The sequence below is a fragment of the Panthera tigris genome, chromosome D3 (genome assembly GCF_018350195.1).
Source record: "Panthera tigris isolate Pti1 chromosome D3, P.tigris_Pti1_mat1.1, whole genome shotgun sequence".
Taxonomy (NCBI): domain Eukaryota; kingdom Metazoa; phylum Chordata; class Mammalia; order Carnivora; family Felidae; genus Panthera; species Panthera tigris.
In genome coordinates this window covers 55,991,617-56,011,263 of record NC_056671.1, presented here as the reverse complement: position 1 = coordinate 56,011,263, position 19,647 = coordinate 55,991,617, and the positions used below count along the sequence as shown (strand labels likewise).

Below are 19,647 nucleotides of genomic sequence, written 5' to 3'. Positions count from 1 at the left end.
GAGGGTAGGATAATTTTGATGCAAGTTTTGTAAAAAAAAATTTATTGCTTATGATACCATAATCATCATATTATATTACAGGCACTATTTTTTTTTTTAATTCATGTTCTCTCCTCAAGGGGGATAAATTCATGCATTATCTCTAACAAGAAACAGAAGTAGGAATTATATATACCAGTATCATAAAATACATTGAACCACAGAGACTTATGATAAAGCAAGTAGAGGTTATTAAATCAAGCACAATTTGTTGTGTGCAGTGTCTTAAATCTGATTTTACAAAGAGAATGTCCCCAAAGGGGTAAGGCTCATAAATAAAAATAGAATTTAGAAGCAGACGGCAGACTAAAACCTCTAAATTCTCTCCTTAGATCATGTTATACCAAGTCTATATATTTGAATGGCATATGTTTCTTTCCTTGTAGATCTGCCTGCTCAGGATTGGGACATACAGGGTTCTGTCCTTAATTTTAACTGAAGGTCAGTATAATAATCAGCCACTTAACATCTGCTGCTGCATTTGTCCCGTTTATTATTCAGCACAAATTCTCTAAAGCTCCGAGTAAAGACTTCTTTTTCATATTTTATGCCAACAGAAATTTTGGTCCCCTGAGAACTGGTATTTCTGTCCCGATAAAACCGCCAATTATGTTTTCCTTCTTTTTTTTTTTTTGCCTCATTGCCAAAAAGCTCAGAGGAACACCCTTGTCTCTTATGATTAGCATATTTGCATTTTCTCTTCGTTAGTTTCTGATCTTTCTATATTTATTTTATGAAGTCATTGCTGATGTCTTTTGTTGGGAGCTGCCTTGGGTCCTTTTGGAAAAGAGGCTTGACTATACAAGCACATCAATAAATGAGTAAGACAAGCAAATTCTCTCCCCACCCAGACATTGCATTGCTGACATCTGAGTGTTCCCGATGATGGCCCTTTAGAACCTAGGCAGCGGTACCCAGCTGAGGGCTGACTTTCAGAGATGCAGCCACTGTTGAGGGCTCCGTGGGAGGAGCTGGAAGGAAAGGAGGCGGTAATGCTCTATGGGTGCTGCCATGGTTTGGCTGTTTGCAGCCATGGGTTTATGAACTTCCTGGTCCACACAGCCTTTCAGGAATGTGTGGCCTGGGGAATGGTGGGAAATGGGCCCCTGAGGGAGATGGCTCAGCAAGGCTGATGGACTATAGGATGATTGCCCTCTCTCCACTAGGTGTGAGGTTATATTTGAGCTTTTTTCCCCTTTTTTCTGTGCACATGCTAAGTAAGAGACAGGAAAGGAAAGAGGCTGTTTGCACAGAGAAGCAGCACAGCAAGGCATTTTTCTCTACCATGATCTAAGTGCGCTGGAACTACAATAGCAATGCCCCGTGTACGCCTTTATGGGCAATTAGACAGGCTATAAATGTGCGTCCTTCACCAAGGGGGACTGTCTCTCATTAAAATTTGACTTTAGTAAAGCAACTTTTTTCACAAAATACAAAATAGTGTAATACATTGTCTTTATTGTCTGACATTACAGATTAGTTTTACACTTTCCTTTTTTACAGACCGTGGGAAGGAAGGGTAAAACTGTGTCCAGCATTTTGCAAACGTTCGTTGTTACACACAAACACACACAATGAATAACAGGAAAGAGAATACAGAAGAATAAAAGGTACGTTGAAATTGGACAGGCTGTGGTTCTAATCGATCCATGGAAATGATGTGAAACTTCCTGGTGAAACCAGCAAATGGGATATAGCGTCATACACGGTTTGGTACGTGCACCTGAAATTAAAGTTGCTGTTCTTTTGCTTCTGTTTTGTTATTATTATGTTTCGAGTAGGCTACTCCCTCTCATGGCTCTGAACCGGACCACAGGGTCAGACACAGGGTTCCAGTTGAGCGACTACAGTTAGAGAATCACAGTGTTCCTGCTTCCAGAGAAGATGTATGCAAGGGCCTTGTGAACTCCCGGAGCGGACAGGTTCTTGGTGATAAGAGAAGGGCTGAAAGTTACCCATTCTTTTGAGATTATTACGAACCAGTGGTAGGGATTCCGTTCTCAAGAACTAAACAATGGGAAATGAGCAGATACTGAGGACAGTGTTTCTCCTGGACTGAACCCATTTTGGTGACCAGGGGGGAACAGGGCTTAGTAATTATGCAATGAAAAGAGATGTAACTGGCTGACTTTTGTACAAAGAGGTCACACACCTTTCCAGTAAAATGGAAACTGAACTAAATGAGAGGATGCAGAGAGGTTAGCTTGAGTGCTGTATGTAGCTTTAGTGGCCAGAGTGGGTGTCTCTGTTCAGAGAAGGGTCTGATCAATAACCCAGAAAAGCATGAGACTGGTTGGAAACTTAGACCCCTGGAGCTATAAAAAGTCTCCAACACATTATGATTTTTCCCCCCTCTTCTAAAAGGTGTAATGGCTCTTCTTTTGATGCCCACAGTAGTAACAGTTATTAAAAAAAAAAAAGCTAAATTTTATATGTCTCAATTCAAGCACTACATTGAAAAGGAAGCAAATTAGTATGATTTTTGTTCTCTTTCCAAACTGAAGCGTGAACAGACATTAGAGGCAAAAGCAATGGGAAAAACGGCAGGATGGCAGGCCCCTCCATAGTTAGTTAAGACCTGCAGTAGGGAACATAACTTACTCCCTGCTTCAGTTCTTCTTCCTACAGAAAGATTGAATCAATAACAGTTAGGTTACCCAGGGTTCCAGGCAGAACGCGTACACAGTGTGAGGGAATGCAAGATGGGGGAAACATCAACACGGCTTCGGTGGCGGCCTCTCCTACCTCAGTGACTTTAGTCCCAGGTCTATTTAGGTATGTGAGACTACAGACCATCTCATTCCTTCCTATGTCCATCCTCCTTTCCACACGATCTATCCCTCTAGCCTGCTGTTTATACATCCTGATAGAACAGACTGTGCTGGGTTAGGCCAGGTCGATGCCAAGATGGCTGACAGTAAATAGAACCCCCCCACCCCCACCCCCACCCCCACCCCATTGCTGTGGTGACAGAAGCTATAGGAATATAAGCAGTGGGCTATTTTCCAGGTTTCCTGTCATTCAGTGAAGGGAAAGATGAGATCGACCCTCTTCATTTGGTATATTTGAAAAGGAAAACTGAAAGAGCTTTTCTGGATCATCAAATGAGACAACAGGGCAGAAACAGTGAGAGGCTATCCATTATCCAGTCCTGTCTCAATATATATAGTACAACAAAAACTGAGTTCTACACTTTACATGGCTAATATACTGAAAAGTAAATTTTGTTTAGTGAAGATAAAGCATTCCCAACACTGATGGCAGGAAAAGTTGTCTAAGGGGAAAAAAAAAAAAAAAAAAAGACCAAAGGAAACCAAAGAAGGAAGTGTTGCACTTATATGTAAGTGTGTGCCCAGTGCTAGGACACAGTAGGTTTCAACAAATATTTGTTAAATACATAAAAGAAAGATAGGAAGGAGGAAGGAAGAGAGAAAGAAAGCAATGAAAAAAGAAAAGAAAAAAAAGGAAAGACAGAAAAAGAGGAAGGGCGAAACAGTAAATGATGGTGTGTCGGGGAGGCAAGGGATCCGGGGACTGAAAGGATGGACGTCTGTCTCACAGACGAGCTGCCCCAGGGACCGGGCAAGTTTCAGTATCAGTTCCCGCCTTTGGCATATCACAGTTCCAATCCGCAGTGGTTTCTGCTTGTCTACCTCAGGCGGGATGACCACCTAGCACTGACACCTCTCCTGGGCCGACTGTGGCCATGTGACCATAATTAGCCTACTTGTGACTTGACACGTGATTTAGTATATACTGAAGAAGGGGATAGGGGTTTATGAAACGGAGAAGGCCACTTCCCAGTGAGACTAACAGATTACAGTGCTCTGCAGAGGACTTCCCTGGATCATCTTATTAAACACTCTACCCACAGAGAGCTAAGGGGGTATTCCTGTTTACAGTTCGTACTTGAGAGTCATGGAAGTTACGTGACTTGCTGCTAAAGCCTCACAGATGAGAGAAAATACTTCACTGAAATGATCAGTTAGTTACTCCTCTTAATAAAACTATAATCTCCAAAATTATGGTTATATCTTCATCTTGCAGAAGCATTAGCTTCTGCTCACTTTATTCAGAACTTCCGAAGCTATTAAATGTACAATATTCCTGAATAAATCCAGTTTTAGTACTTTCAAGGACATAGGAACTGGAAATAAGCCAAGAAGTTGTCCTATGAGGGTCCTCAGTAGTCTGGTTCCAGGAAATGGATAAGAATGAGCCTGATAACTGACTGCTATCATTGGACATATCTAAGAAAAGATCCTACATCTGGGACTGAAGCCGTATCTTGGGGAAAATCACATATAGTAATTGGAGAAATCATTGCACATTATGTGTGAACGATTTTTACAAATGCCATAGTCACAGGTCTAGGAAATATTTATTTGAAATGTCTTACCTTTAGTAGCTTCATGAGACCTTCTAACTGGACCATTAGCTCTCTCCGGCTCTCCTGGAGAGCAGACATTCTCTGTTCCAGCTCGTCCTTGCGCTGTCTAAGAAAGAAGTAGTCATCATCAGAACAGCATTCAACCCACTGAGCTGATCACACTTCCAAGTCTTGTGACACTAGTAGACCGCCAGAAAAAGGGCATCTCTGATCTGTGATGTGGTTTCCAGGCAGGGAAATGTCAAATGAACGAACAGTTACAGCTTGAGGTGTACATTTGTTTGTTAGAAGTCATACCAAAACACAGATGAATTAAAATCCTCTTGGATATACTTCCCCTTCTACCCTGAATTAACCAGTCAATGAAATCTTTTCTGAATGCTTAGTATGTTCTGGGCCTTGTGCGATGCCATTGGGCTCCCTTAAGACAACAAACAGAAACCAAACTGTCACCGAAAAAGGTCAATCCCACAGATCTTCCGAAACCAAGGATACTTCTGTAAATCTCAGAGGGCATACCGATTACCCTAGTATTTGGAAATTGGAGTTTGAAAGTTTATTTTTCATTTCTTCCATTCTTAGTATGCAATATGGTACCTTTGAGAGGTGAAATATTCATAGTACAGAGTTTTTATAGTCAATTGAAGTTTTCTGGTTTGGGTTTGACTTTATAGGAGTTCCTACACAATTGTTCCAACTGAAAATAACCTGTAAGATTTGTGTTTGTTTAATTTTGTTTGTTTTGCAGAACTTCTATTAAACTGTCAGCAAGAATGGAAACCACAAAGGACAATCTATACTCCATCATTTATATTGACACTGAGAGGTACCAAGAATATCTTTAAAAGAGGGAAAAGAAATGAAACAGTATGGAGAAGAATATTAATGGTTCGTATTTCTGATGTATATGTGTACTTTTCAAGTCAATTTCAAATCTATTATTTCATGATCATTAGTGAATAATATACACAATTTCCCCCCCGTGCTCCAAAGGCTTCTGTCTGAGTTTTAGATATTGGAACTTATATTTTAAAAATGTGTGACTGTTTTAACCATGTGTTAATGTATGAATGGATGTGCCTAGTCTCAATGGCACAGGCATAAGATTAAGGGTCACTGTAGCAGAGACTCTGAAATGAAAAACTGACAGTATGAAAATGTCACACTGACTTAGGTCAATGACTCACCCAATTGAAAGATATTTTGGGGGGAGCACAGGTTATGGATATAAATGAAACATTCCTAATTTGCTTTGATTCAGGTTTCTCTAATGAATTATGAATTTAAAATTTATAAACATCCCTCAACGCTTTTTGAATATATTTATATTTTTGGCTTTTATTGCCATTCAAGGCTTACTTACTCCCAGAACATTCCTTTTTCTTTTACAATTGCCTCTTTTCTGAATCCTGAAGGACAAGGGACATCATGATTTTATAGATTTTAATGGTATCTTATTTTAGTCTTTGTCTTCCTGGGCTGCAACATTCTAATTTTGAAAGTCTTAACTCCATTCAAAAATATTCATCAATGACAAATCCACTAGCTGTTTTATCTTTGACCTTGTCTGCACATGGTGTCCCAAATATATCCATGGTAGGGGTTGGTAGAAGGATAGATAATGTTTCTGACGTATTTGCAGTGTTCTTCTAGATACTGTTTTGTAATTTTTGGACTTTTGGTCATAGGAGCACTTTGCGAAGAGGGTTGCAGTAAATTCTAATATTGTAGGTAAAAAATACTAAGATAGGCATCTAAAAACTATGCGGAAAAGTTAACTGGTATTAATTTAGAATTAATCAACAATTAAAAAAAACTTGTTTGTACAGTTTTCTTATAAGTAGTAATCTTTCAAAACATGACATCTACTTTTTCATGCATTGATTAAATTCAATTAAAAGAATTTCACGGGGCGTCTGGGTGGCCTAGTTGGTTGAGTGTCCGACTTGGGCTCAGGTCATGATCTCGCGGTTTGTGAGTTTGGGTCCCGCATCAGGCTCTGTGCTGACAGCTCAGAGCCTGGAGCCTGCTCCGGATTCTGTGTCTCCCTCTCTCTCTGCCCCTCCCCTGCTCGTACTCTGTCTCTGTCTCTCTCAGGAATGAATAAACATTAAAAAAAAATTAAAAAAAAAATTTCATGTAATAATGTCTTTATTTAATCTTCTCTATAAGAGGCTACCAAATGTGGGTCTGATTAACATATTTGTGGTGTAGCTTCCATGGTTCCAAGTGGGAACAAGAAAACAAGGACTAAGTAGTGATTTTATTTTCATAGAGCTAAATGTATACCTCTGTAAAAGGAATGTCTTTTATTTTGAGATTCTGCCTGATAATTTCTAATTTTGCGTGTGTTTTTTAAATAATATATATGATATATATATATTTTTTAATGTTTATTTTTGAGAGAGATAGATGGAGTGTGAGTGGGGGAGTGGCAGAGAGAGAGGGAGACACAGAATCTGAATCAGGTTCCAGGCTCCGAGCTGTCGGCACAGAGACTGATGTGGGGCTTAAACTCACCAGCCGTGAGATCATGACCTGAGCTGAAGCTGAATGCTTGACCGACTGACGGAACCTCCCAGGTGCCCCTTGAATGTACTTTAAAACCTATTTTCTCTTAGGACAATGTTGGGACAACAGGCAAAATTTTAATATAGATCATATATGAGACAATAATATCAACTTTTCTGAATTTGATGATGGTGCCATGGTTATGTAAGACAATACATTTTTACATAGGAAATATACACAGAAATACTTAGTGGTAAAGGGTTATGATGTCTGCAACTTACTCTCAAAATGACTCATCAAAAATATGTATGCTATACATATACATATATACATATATATACATATATACATATATATACATATATACATATATATATATATATAAGCTTATATAGGGAGATAGAGAAGGGTGTAGTAATATGTTTGTTATCTCTAGGTGAAGTATATAAGGACATCCATTGTGATTTTCTTACAACTCTTAAATTTTTTCAAAATAAAGAGTTAAAAAAATATACTGTCATTCATGAAACTGTTGTGATAAGAGATGATGGTAATTTTAATAATATATCCCTATAGGGATGACTTAGTCAATTGAGCATCCAGCTGTTGGTTTTGGCTCAGGTCATGATCTCACAGTTCATGACTTGGAGCCCTGCGTCGGGCTCCATGCTGACAGTGCAGAGCCTGCTTGGGATTCTCTCTCTCCCTCTCTTTCTGCTCCCTCCCCTGCCCTCTCTCTTTGCTCCACCCCTGCTCTCTCTCTCAAAATAAATAAATAAATAAACTTAAAAAAATGTATCATCATATGGTAAAACAAAAAGTATTCAGCTTTATGTTATTTCCCAAAAATAATTTAAAAATTAAGCTGGTCTATTAAATTCAACTCTGGAAACCAGACTTACACCAGAGGTTACACTTTCATTTTTAATTAATAGAACACGAAGTTACCTTAATTAGTAAGTTGTTGTTGTTTTTTTTAAATTTTATTTATTTTTGATAGAGAGAGACAGAGCACAAGTTGGGGAGGGGCAGAGAGAGACGGAGACACAGAATCCGAAGCAGGCTCCAGGCTCTGAGCTGTCAGCACAGAGCCCAATGCAGGGCCCGAACTCACAGACTGCGAGATCATGACCTGAGCCGAAGTCGGACGCTTAACCGACTGAGCCACCCAGGCGCCCCGCAAGTTTTCTTGAAAAATAATTTTATACACATTGAAAAGAATGTAATTTCGGGGGTATAAAATAAAGTGCTTATTTTTTTTGCAAGGTATAGATATGGAAATTATATGTTTTTCCTCTTTGAGATTTGTAGTGTGAAGTTAGTTCCTTCACAGTTTTAATAAATGTTTTATCCTAGAAGATGGTATTGTCTTTGCAAACACAGTTCTTTAGCTATCTCTTAATCGTTTTGCAGCTTATCCATTCATGCCACAAACATCCATTTGGCACTTTTAAGACACTGTAAATAAAATAATGAGTAGGATACAGTTTTTGTCCTTGAGCGAAAGAGGAGGAGAAAGAAGTTCAAGACGACGATGGTGAGCGTACAATAAAAATATGAACAAATTGCTGCACGTGGTAACACTGAAGAAGACGTCCAGTTCCATATGGTGGTAAAAATTTAAGGAAGGCTTGCTAGATAACCTTGCAAAACTCCCTCCAAAACTCCACCCAATGTAGAAAAGGAAAGACCTCAGGAACTATGTGGAATGTTCCAGACCTTTCTCTGCTTTATCGGTGCCTCTTGGTTGCCTGTATTCTTGAAGTTGCTAGTAAATCTCCATGCTGGAGTAAGATCTCTGATTCATGTGAACCTGACTTTACATTGTAATCTGCTGTGTGGACTGGACATGCAGTTCTTCCCCCTTCTGTGGCTTCTATTGTCGGATTAACAGCAATATCCTTGAGAAGGTCTGTAAGGCCACACAGTGTCACCGTCTACCCCCACCTTCATCGTCAGCTCTGTCTCTTTCCGTACACCCTTTCATTCACTGCATTCTAGGTCTATAGACCTTTCATTTCCTAAAAAAGTGCCACATTCGCTCCTGCCATTTGGTTTTTGGACCTATGGCCTCTATCTTCCAGGAGACCCTTTCTCTGCTGTTTTAGCCCCTCTGCCACCCTTAATCCCTGTTCCCATTCATCCTTCATCCTTCAACTCAAACAATCCCTCTTCATGGTAACCTTCTTTGACCACAGTGAAGGGCAGGTTGGATTATAATGTCTCTTTATTTTTTCAAAAAACCAACTCTTGGTTTCATTGATCTGCTCTACAGTTTTTTTAGATTCTATATTGTTTATTTCTGCTCTGATCTTTATTATTATAATGTCTCTATTTAAAAGCAAGACTCCTAATAGTCTTTATCTCAGTTTGTAATTATATTCTCATTTGTGTGCTTATTTGATTTATGTCATTTTCCTACTGGACCACACATTCTGTGGGACCAGGACAGTATCTTTTTCAATTCAACTGTGGGCATCCTGCGTTTTAGAAATATTTGCTGAATGAACTAAATGAATAATAAAATGAGGGATGATAAATCTGATAGTGGTGTAGATGGATCAGGGGCCAGGAATCAATTAAGTGAGTAATAACAGTCCAGCAGGAGATGACTAAGACCCAAGAAAAGGAGATGGAATCCACATGTGCTACTCATTGTGTGGGATCTTGGGCAAATTATTTAACTTCTGTGAATCTCAGTTTCCATATCTATAAAGAGAGTACAATAATAGTGTCTATCTCCTGGGTTTGTTACAGCAATTACCTGGGACAGTGTATTATAGAGTTTAGTGCCTAGGGAGCGTCAGATTAGCACACAGAAATGCCTATCATATAACCCCACTTGGTTGTCAGATCTGGGTTGCAAAGTTGGCTTTCAGCTTTCTTGTGGCTGATGTAAAAAGGAAAATGTGATTATTTAGAAAGGTCATAGTGCTCTTACGATAAAAATGAACTGCATTAATGAAAAGCTGAGCTCTGCTCCTGTCTCCCCTCATCCATTCCCCAGCTGAAAGAAATTTCCCTGTTGGTTTCTCAATAAGAGACACCAGAAGGTTGTAATGGACGGAGAAGATCTCTGTCCAAGGAGTTCCTGTGGCTGCTGCATGTGGCCACTCCTCAGTGTGGCCTCAGTGTGAACAAAGGCCAAAGTAACTGTGCAAGAAGCCATTGTTTTGGAGTCTGAAACGACTAAAGGATAAAAGTTAGAATACCCAAAGCAAGTTTCTTGACCTAGGATGTCAGGGTATCTGTGAAATCTCCAAGTCATGAAAATGCTTACCAGAGAATTAATGGCTTATAAGGATCTAGAGAAATAGCCTTTAAGGGAGGGCATTCCTTCTTCTTCCAGGTAGAAGAAATGTGTAGAATATGGAGGCAGTTGGGATTTAGGTGTCTCGGGCCTCAGGCCTCTAGCTTCAGGCGTGGGCCACCAGCTGACAGGGAGCACCCAAAACACTGAAGTTTTTCACAGAGACAGATTCCTTAGCACGGGTTTGGGCTCAGCTGGGAATATGGGAATGCCCACAAGTCAGGGCCAAGAGGGTGGTTAGAACTATCAGTCTATTCCAAGATAGCAATGCCAAGGAGGGAAGACGTATCAGTTGGAAAACTATCATCAGTGACCCAGGTACATCAAGAAGCCTTCCTGGACGGCATCACCCAAATGGAACCAAATACTTTCGAAAGCAAATGCTAACAGGTGATCTGATGAAAATGTTTATGAAAAATTCCTAGTCATCATCCCTCCAACAGAGAATGGGACACTCAACGGAAGAGGCATAAAGAACATTTCAGGAGACAAGGTACCTAGATGTGGAGATGAATGATCACTCTATTTCCAAATTGGTTTATTCAGTTATGTTTCTGTGTAAGTTCGACTGACAGCTTGTGAGCTGGGAGGGCCTACATAGTCCTCGTAGGCAAATTTTCTTTCGAGCAGGCATTTACTTTTATATGCCTTTGAGGATAATGATATAGAATGTCACCTTTTCCTTCTTTCCACTTTCATCCCACCTGGGTGACATGTAGTAGAACATGCAAGGACTTCTAATACATCTCCCTGAAGGAAGGACCAGAGATTATATAGTTTGAAAAGGAAGTGTTTCTGTTTCTTCCACTAAATTCTTTAGTTATTCGAAAGTATGACATGATCCTTTCACATCAAGCAGCGCCCACAAGTTGCCGGTTCCATAGATCACCTTTCCATAACTCATGCCTTTGGTGGCTCTGCCGTCTAGGCAGGTGCACGGGCCTGGAGAGAGGGAGAATGGGGCCTCCCTGAGAGCAGGCAGGGCCTGCAGCCTGGGCCAGATGTGCTGTGGTGCCTTATCATGCATGTGTCTGAAGAGCAGGGCTGGGATGGAACCCCCGGAAACATCCATGACTACAATCAATAGGAACTTGGTAAAATCCAAACATAACCATCCAGAAGCTGCTTAATTTAGTCATTTTGTCTGGAAGAAGTTAATGGCGCTCTAATGATGACAAGGGTTTCTGAGAAGAGGCATCTGTACTTGCTATAAAAAGTATCCCTCAGAGTAAGATATACCTGGAATCTGGCACTGAAACTGGAAGATGGAAAGAATGTTATATCTGCTAACAACTAAAAGTGCCTTGTGAAATAGGACATTCCTATGAAGCAATGCCTTTGAATTTATGTTTGTGCTGTTTGCTACACACATAGGTTTGAGTATGTGTCATATTTCAAGGCATGGTGCTAAGCCGGTCTGAGGTGAAGCCCACAGCCACCCCCCATCCTTTTGCACATGAGCACAGCAGGAGTCATTAGCTATTCTCTACCTTCCTGACTCTGAAAAGTGCACTGAAATTCAAGGGTGGAACCTTCTAAGGGCCTTTCAAACTCAAATGTTTTATGGTGCCGGACTAGACAACAGCAGGTGTTTTAATTCATTAGCAGAACAAGAAGGTATGAGGTCTATTTTTTAAGGTCTGAATGTGAAGCTTTTACGGACCAAGATTGAGAGAAAATCAGACTCCTTTTTTGTGGGTTACAGGTAAATTTTTAAATGTAAAAGCCTGTGATGTTTATTTAGCTGTTTCTGTGTTTGTTGCGTTGATCACTTGTATCATAAACACATTGTCGATAGTGCAAATAACTAGAAAGAGTTGAGTTCAAATTTTTTTCAGTGAGAGATTTTGTTTGTAAAGAATGCTGTTTCCCCTTCACTGTGTCACATGAAAGAATAAAATATACACAGCAGCTCCTTAAAACCCCCAAATCTCAGTGAATAGGCCTGTGCTATTAAAAAAGAAACAGGGGTGTCTGGGGGCTCGGTCAGTTAAGTGTCTGACTTCAGCTCAGGTCATGATCTCATGGTTTGTGAGTTTGAGCCCCACGGCGGGCTCTGTGCTCACAGCTCAGAGCCTGGAGCCTGCTTTGGATTCTGTGTCTCCCCCTCTCTCTCTGCACCACCCCCCCCCAACTCTCTCTCCCTCAAAAATAAATAAACATTAAAAAAATTTTTTTAAAAGAAAAAGCAACCATGTCAGCAGCTATGGTGGCTAAGGACTGTTTTCTGGCTGGACGCCGTTAGACTTTTGGAAGATCCCAGTCACTTACATTTCCCAAGAGGCCTTGGGCTCCTCTCTTACCTGAGGAGCCGGAGTTCTGCCAGCAGAGTGGGGTTTTGCTGTGCCTTCTCTGGAGTGGGCTGAGAAGCTTGTTCATGCTCTAGCCGCAGCCTCTGGATCTCCTGTAAGATTTCTCTTGGGAGAGAGGAAGAAGGTAAGAAACTAGGGTCAGTTAACTTCCAGGATACCCAGGATGCTAACATCCGAGGGGGGCGGTCACCCTATGTTTGGGAGCAAAAGAAAGTCTCACTACCCAACGGTGTTTATGAGGGACTGGCTGTAGCTAGATGGGTGCTACGGACAACGGAAGGCTGACCTCAGCCCCAGCACGTTCAAACTCTGCAGTATGTTGTTGGAGACTTCAAGCTGAGTGTTCTCACCAGGACCTGATAATCGCTCTACTAAGTAACATAATGCTGCGGTAACGTGTTCAACTTTGAAAAGTGTGCTGGTTAGGAGCAAAAATATATCTTCCGATTATTTCTGATCACAGCCTGACACCATCAAGTCATTGCAGCTACCGGCTAAGAGGTGCTTGGAGGGAAAACAGGATAAATGGTGCTCATTTCACAAAACTAAATAACCCCATCCTCTCACCGGGAATGACATTCCCCTCACTGAATTTATCGGAGAAGCCCCCGGTTAGGCCAAAATTTTTTTTCTTATTCTTACCATTTTCAGCCTCAACAATGGATCTCAATGAGGGTAGTCTTGGAAGGAAAGTGCTTTTAAAAGGATTCACTGTAATTGAGTGTGTGACATAAGAGTGCGATTGGCGTGACCCCTGTCAGGGGTGAGATGTGTCAGTCTATTATTGATGTCGGAGCCTGGGCTGCCCTGCACTGAGGTGAACATTAGGCCGCCATAAAGGATAGGTGACCTATGCAAGGCAAATTATCCCTAAGTGAGTTTGAAGCCATTAAGCAAGGTTACAAGACACATATTCTTGGGGGAGGGGTCAGTCTTCCATCCAGCAAAACGCACAAAAGACAGACAATAAGAACAAAGCACTAAGGAATAAGGAATGGAAGGTGAACTTGGTGAGCAAGGGCGATGGCTTTCCATCCGAAAGGCTGATTTACAACTGCCTGCTTCATAAACATACCAGCATTAAGAAACTCATTATCAGTTACTACCTCTCTCACGGGTATAGTGAGGAGACTGAACTATAATTCAGGGGTTTTCCACCTTTTTCTGTCCCCCTTTGGCATTCCCTGGTGGAAAACTTTAAGACAAATTTTCTATGGAAACTCAATACGTCAAATGGTTAAAAGGGAGCCTGTTCTGGTGAAAGAAAGCCCTGCCGCAAGCCCTTCTTCCCCTTCTTCAGACCTCTATAGAGATCCCAGATCCCACAGGGCCTGAAAATCAGTAAAGCTGAGATTTCGAAGTTCTCCGCCAGGACTAACATCCTGACATTCTATGACTCCCACTTGTTCTCCTTGTCAGTTCCAAGGACAGAACCATGATGCAGCATTTAGCTTAAGGAAGGAAAAGAGAGAAGCAGCTCTGATAAGAAAAATTATGGTAAGATCTGTAAAGAGTACTGAGTTCTTAGCCTCTCCCCAGGAACTATGCTCTCCTCTTTAATCTTCTTTTATTGAATCCTCATAAAAATTGTATATAGGTCCTGCTATTATCTGTTTCATGAATAAGGAAATCAAAGCACAGACCAGTTAAAAGACTTGCCCAAGTTCAATAACAAGTAGGTGGTAGAGGTGATTTGAACCCAGGCGGTTAGCTCCAGAGGCCATGGATATCTGACTCCCTCTGTCTTTGGTGTTTGCTCTGACAGGTTTAGCCTATGCAGGCTGTGATTTATGTCATATAATGTAAAGACTACTGCTACTCCTAATACCAATCCCAATCAGTTCTTCCAAGTGTGCTATGAGGAAGCATTATCTTCTAACAATCATGGCTGAAAAGTCCATGAATCACCCAGAGTAGTCATGGAGTGAAGTGAGGAACTCTAACCTCCCCTGAAGCTCAGAGATCTGATTAGTGGGTTCATTGTCACCTTGGAGACCACGGGATTCCAAGGGCGAATTCCTACAGTGCAGAAGTTGACCTGGATAAGCTTCTGGGACGTGGTTCTGGGGTCCTTGGAGGGCATGAAGCCACCGGTTTAGACAAATGAGTTCAGGACGGACTAGATGCTCGTTAGGCATGGTGTGGGGAACTCTGTGGGCCACGAAAGGACTAAGAGACAGGACAAACTTCTCTTTCTGCCATCTCTTCTCATTCCCATTTCTTTATTCTCTCTCTGGTCCTGCAAACACACATTCAGAGTACAACATCCAGAAACGTCTTGGAAACAAGCAGTAAGACTGGTAGCACAGCATAGCTGGGGCCATTGGAACATCCATGGTGCTCCTAGCTGATTCTGGAATTCCGCGTGGGGGCCGATGTCACTGGGGTATTTCCTTAAAGGAGGTCCTGATTTCACCTCATGCTGAGTGGAAGCAGAGGATTTGAAGGGAAAATAAAGTGCTTTGGAGAGGTAGGAGAGCAGGTAAACACTGCAACCAAGATAAGATATTTGTGGGCTTGGGAGTTTTCACGGTAGTCTTTTTCTCTTTCTAAGAACAGGAAAATATGCCAACCAAGTCTGCACCTTCTTTTTAATTTTTATCATAGAATGTGAAAAAACACTTTGACCATTTATCCCTAAATTCTCACGTCAAACTCTATAGGCATGAAACAAGGATCAGAACCTCCTCCTTTATTCAGTTTGATCTCAGAAGTGACATCAGTGTTTAAGAATGGGATTCAGTGGGGGCGCCTGGGTGCCTCGGTTGGTTAAGCATCCGACTTCCGCTCGGGTCATGATCTCATGGCTCATGAGTTCAAGCCCCACGTCGGGCTCCGTGCTGACAGCTCAGAGCCTGGAGCCTGCTTTGGATTCTATGTCTCCCTCTTTCTCTCTGCCCCTCCCCTACTCATGCTCTGTTTCTCTGTCTCTCTCAAACATAAACATTAAAAAAAATTAAAAAAAAGATTGGGATTCAGTGTTAAGACAGTTTGGTGCTCTTCTAAGAGATCTAGAATGTACACGTTGGACCTACTCAGTATTGAGTTTGAGATCTAACTCTGTAATTAATTATTTTTCTCACTCAATATATATTTACTGAGCTTCTGCAACATCCTAACCATGGGCCTAGAACCCAGAGGCCCTTTGGCATGGTCTCTGTTCTCAAAGAACTTCCATTTCAGTCAGGGAAGAAGGAAACAGACACATAGATGCAATTATTTCAGATAATGATGTCTCACACGCATACCAGGAGTTGTGATAGAGAGCGGTTCCTGGCGCAGGAGGTAGTGGGAACGATTCGACGGGAGGACTTGTGAGGTAAGACCTGAATGATGAGAAGGGCCTGCCCATGCAGCGACCCTAAGGAAGAGCGCCCTAAACTGAGAGAACAGTTTAGACTGTTTAGAACTTCAGAGAACAGTTTAGAACTTTAGAGAACACAGGCTGCAAGGAAAGAGGTGAGCAGGAGCACACTGAGCAGGATTTGCTGAGGCTGGCAAGGTAGGCAGGCATCAGCCCAGGTTAGACCTTGCAGACCACGGTAAGAAGGGTAGGTTTCAGTCGAAGTGTGACAGAAACCCATCAGAGGGTTTTGAACATAAAATAACATGATATGACTTGTGTTTTACACAGTGACAGGTTGGGCTGCTGCTAATGGTGGAAACGGAGTGGACAGTCTGGGATATGTTGTGGGGGTCGGCTGAGAATCAGTCTGTGTCGAATAGACAGAGTCCTGCTGATGGACTTGGGCATGGAGGTGTTTGGCTCCAACAACTGGGGGACAGTGGTGTCAGCCCAAATGCCTGATTTGCTTATTTAAAAGTTTATTTATCTTGAGAGAGAGGAAGAGAGAGCACAAGCAGGGTAGGGGCAGAGAGAGAGGGAGAGGGGATCCTAAGCAGGCTCTACTCTGCCAGCGCGGAGCCCGACGTGGGGCTAGAACTCACAAACCGTGAGATCATAGCTGAGCCAAAACCACGGGTCGGACGCTAACCGACTGAGTCACCCGGGCGACTTCCAAATGCCTCTTTTAGAAGAGCCTTCTGTTTGTCTCTGGGTGGCACTCAGGAGGGCCCTTCTGAATGAGACAGCTCCTTAACAAAAACAGGCGTGTTGGGGCACCAGGGTGGCTCAGCGAGTTAAGCGTCCTACTCTTAATTTTGGCTCAGGTCATGATCTCACAGTTGGTGAGGTAGAGCCCCAAGTTGGGGCTGCTTGGTTTTCTCTCTCCCCTCTCCCTCTGCCCCACCCTCTGCTCCCACTCTCTCTCTTTCTCTCACAATAAATAAACTTTCAACAAAAACAAGCACGTCAGTAAAAGGGAAATGATACTGTCTAGAGAGGAAACATTAATTGCACTGATATCTCAGAACTGTATGTAGGTTTTCTCATGAAGCTTTTGAAGATCTAAAATCTAAAGACGAGCTTCTCAGACGCCAATATCACTGACTAAAGACATCGTCCTTTAAATATGCATACAGCTGAAAAACCTGGATATTTTAAAGCATACCTATAAGTTTTCAGTGAACGCACACTCTGATCAAAAAAGCCAGCATGTCTAAAAAGCCTTACCTGTTCTTGTTTTCTAGCTCTGCGATCAGCTGCCTCTGTTGCTTATTCGCATCAATGGTGAAGGAGATGTCAGGAGCACTTCTCTGCTGCGTCGGCTGCTGTAAAACATGTGGTTTATGCTGTTTAACATTGGGAATGGAAACCCAAATGTGTGTGAGGAGACAGGAATCATGAGATATGCAGACAGGAAAGGAAAAGAACTATTTCTATCAAAACAGGAAAAGCAAATACATGAAATTGCCATTCATCTCCTAAGGACCGACTTCTCTGTGAATCTGGGGGGACGCCTCTGCGAGCAGAAGCAGAACAGATTTCCCTGGCAGGCAAACACACAAAACGTAGAAGACACAGTCTTGTAGCTTTCTGACTTGAAGTCTTTGGGAGCGATTTCATTCTTGCTGTGCTGTCCCCACTGTGACAGTTCTCTCAGTGTAGGTGGGTGTAAAAAATACTTCCCTGTTGAGATACCTCTCTAGAATTACTGTTCAATCACTGTAACGCACAATAAAAAAATGTCATGGTTTGAAAATCACAGTTAATAGGATTTTCTTTTCTTCTTTTGGTCAACATACTTATTAGCATTTCTTTATTCATGTATGTAATTTTACATTAATGGATATATACATCCTTCCTCCACATTCATGGCATAACACTCATCACTCCTGGTCATGTTTTAACAACTAGTGTATATGCAGTCACAGCTTTCTCCATTCTCTCTCTCTGCCTATATATATACACATATATATATATGTGTATATATATATATATGTGTATATATATATATATACACATATATATATATGTGTATATATATATATACACATATATATACACATACACAGAAATTAATCTTAACAAATTATATATATATGCAAATTTCCCTGACTAAATACACATACATATATACATATATATAAATACGGCCTATGATTATATGTAAATACATATATACATATGTATATTTATAGACGTACTTTTTGTTGTAAAATCAAAGTATTATTGTATCAAATGAGTTCTTTTACACAATACATTGATTATAATTACAAGAGGATTTAAAAAATTTTTTTAACATTTATTTATTTATTTTTTTCAACGTTTTTTATTTATTTTTGGGACAGAGAGAGACAGAGCATGAACGGGGGAGGGGCAGAGAGAGAGGGAGACACAGAATCGGAAACAGGCTCCAGGCTCCGAGCCAACAGCCCAGAGCCTGACACGGGGCTCGAACTCACGGACCGTGAGATCGTGACCTGGCTGAAGTCGGACGCTTAACCGACTGCGCCACCCAGGCGCCCCAACATTTATTTATTTTTTGAGAGACAGAGAGAGACATAGTGTGAGTAGGAGATGGGCAGAGAAAGAGGGAGTCACAGATTCCAAAGCCTGACTCGGGACTCAAACTCATGAACTGTGAGATCATGACTTGAGCTGAAGTTGGACATTTAACCGACTGAGCCACCCAGGTACCCCAAGAAGATTTTTTACAACAAGGATAGATTGATTTTCATATTTCCAAATAAAAGTCAACTTTTACATATGTATGTACATTTACATATGTATATACATGTAATCACATACTGTATTTATATATGTACATGTATGTGTGCATTTAATGAAGGTTTAATTTGTCATTTTTTATAAAAACAGAGTCAGATTATGTATAGTTCCCTGCGCTTTGCTTTCTTTGCTCTACATTTTAGTACATTTTAGAAGTTCCTCAACTGGTTTTTAAACAAATTAAAAAAAAAAATCACAATTAATCTTTCCACTAAAGAATGCCAAGCTTTTAAAAATGGCATCAATTGCCTACGCCCCCAGAAATGAAAAAACTCAGCCTGCTTTTTAATGTCCAGACACCTGACTGTAGAAAGATTAAGCTTGGTAAATGCCTGGCTCTCATAAAGCTTTTCTATGATTTTTTAATTGGCATTTCTTTTAACAAAGAAGTGATTTGTGTTGCTAACAAAGGATTCGGGGTCCTATGTTTTATATCCTAAATGACTTCCCGTAGCTAAGCCTAGCGAACGGCAGCTTCGAGCTGTGATCCAGGTTTTTCCTCTGATTTCAGTACATAGTTTTCTGTTTCTTGTATATACTACATATCGATAAAAGTGGAAACTTATCTGAGCCAGTTGTGGATTTGAGTCATTCCTCTTTCTCTTAACTGATCAGGAATTATCCAGACACACCCGGTGTTGGGCTGGTTCAGCAGTGTTGTAATAGAATACCTAAAGCTACGATTTATGCCACACCAGACCCATAGCTGGACGGTGAAAAATAGAAGTAGAAGGCTCGTGTTTAGGTCCTGCAGGTCACACAAGTTCTCAGCTTTGCTGTCGTCGCACCAACTGTAAGGATAACAGTGAACATGACAGACTCTCACTCAAACTACTTACAGACGAAGCGGACTCTGCTGCCAGTCTTGCCGCGTACCTGGCGATCAGTCTGTGTTCTTCATCGAGCCGGTTCGAACTCTCAAGCATGCTATTGAGAACAGAGCAAGAAGAAGACC

The 19,647-nt window shown here is 41.3% G+C and overlaps 1 protein-coding gene and 1 long non-coding RNA gene across 24 annotated transcripts in view; one reads left to right on the top strand and one right to left on the bottom strand.

Annotated features, from left to right (window-relative positions):
* DTNA (dystrobrevin alpha) overlaps positions 1-19,647 on the bottom strand; it is a 354,664-nt gene that overhangs the window by 21,552 nt on the left and 313,465 nt on the right. For 15 of the 23 annotated variants that reach the window (XM_042961697.1, XM_042961704.1, XM_007090764.3 and 12 more), the window contains 4 exons: positions 19,532-19,619; positions 17,136-17,233; positions 12,554-12,667; positions 4,439-4,535 (listed from right to left, as the gene is read on the bottom strand). In XM_042961697.1, the coding sequence (XP_042817631.1) occupies positions 4,439-4,535; positions 12,554-12,667; positions 17,136-17,233; positions 19,532-19,619 (397 nt within the window). Of the gene's footprint in view, positions 1-1,477; positions 2,662-4,438; positions 4,536-12,553; positions 12,668-17,135; positions 17,234-19,531; positions 19,620-19,647 lie in introns of those variants that run through there. The other 8 variants (XM_042961699.1, XM_042961709.1, XM_042961711.1 and 5 more) reach the window with 5 other exon arrangements.
* LOC122232446 lies at positions 2,681-17,240 on the top strand. The gene is made up of 3 exons (XR_006209783.1): positions 2,681-2,814; positions 5,178-5,317; positions 17,153-17,240. It is a non-coding gene; the product is annotated as an uncharacterized LOC122232446 (long non-coding RNA).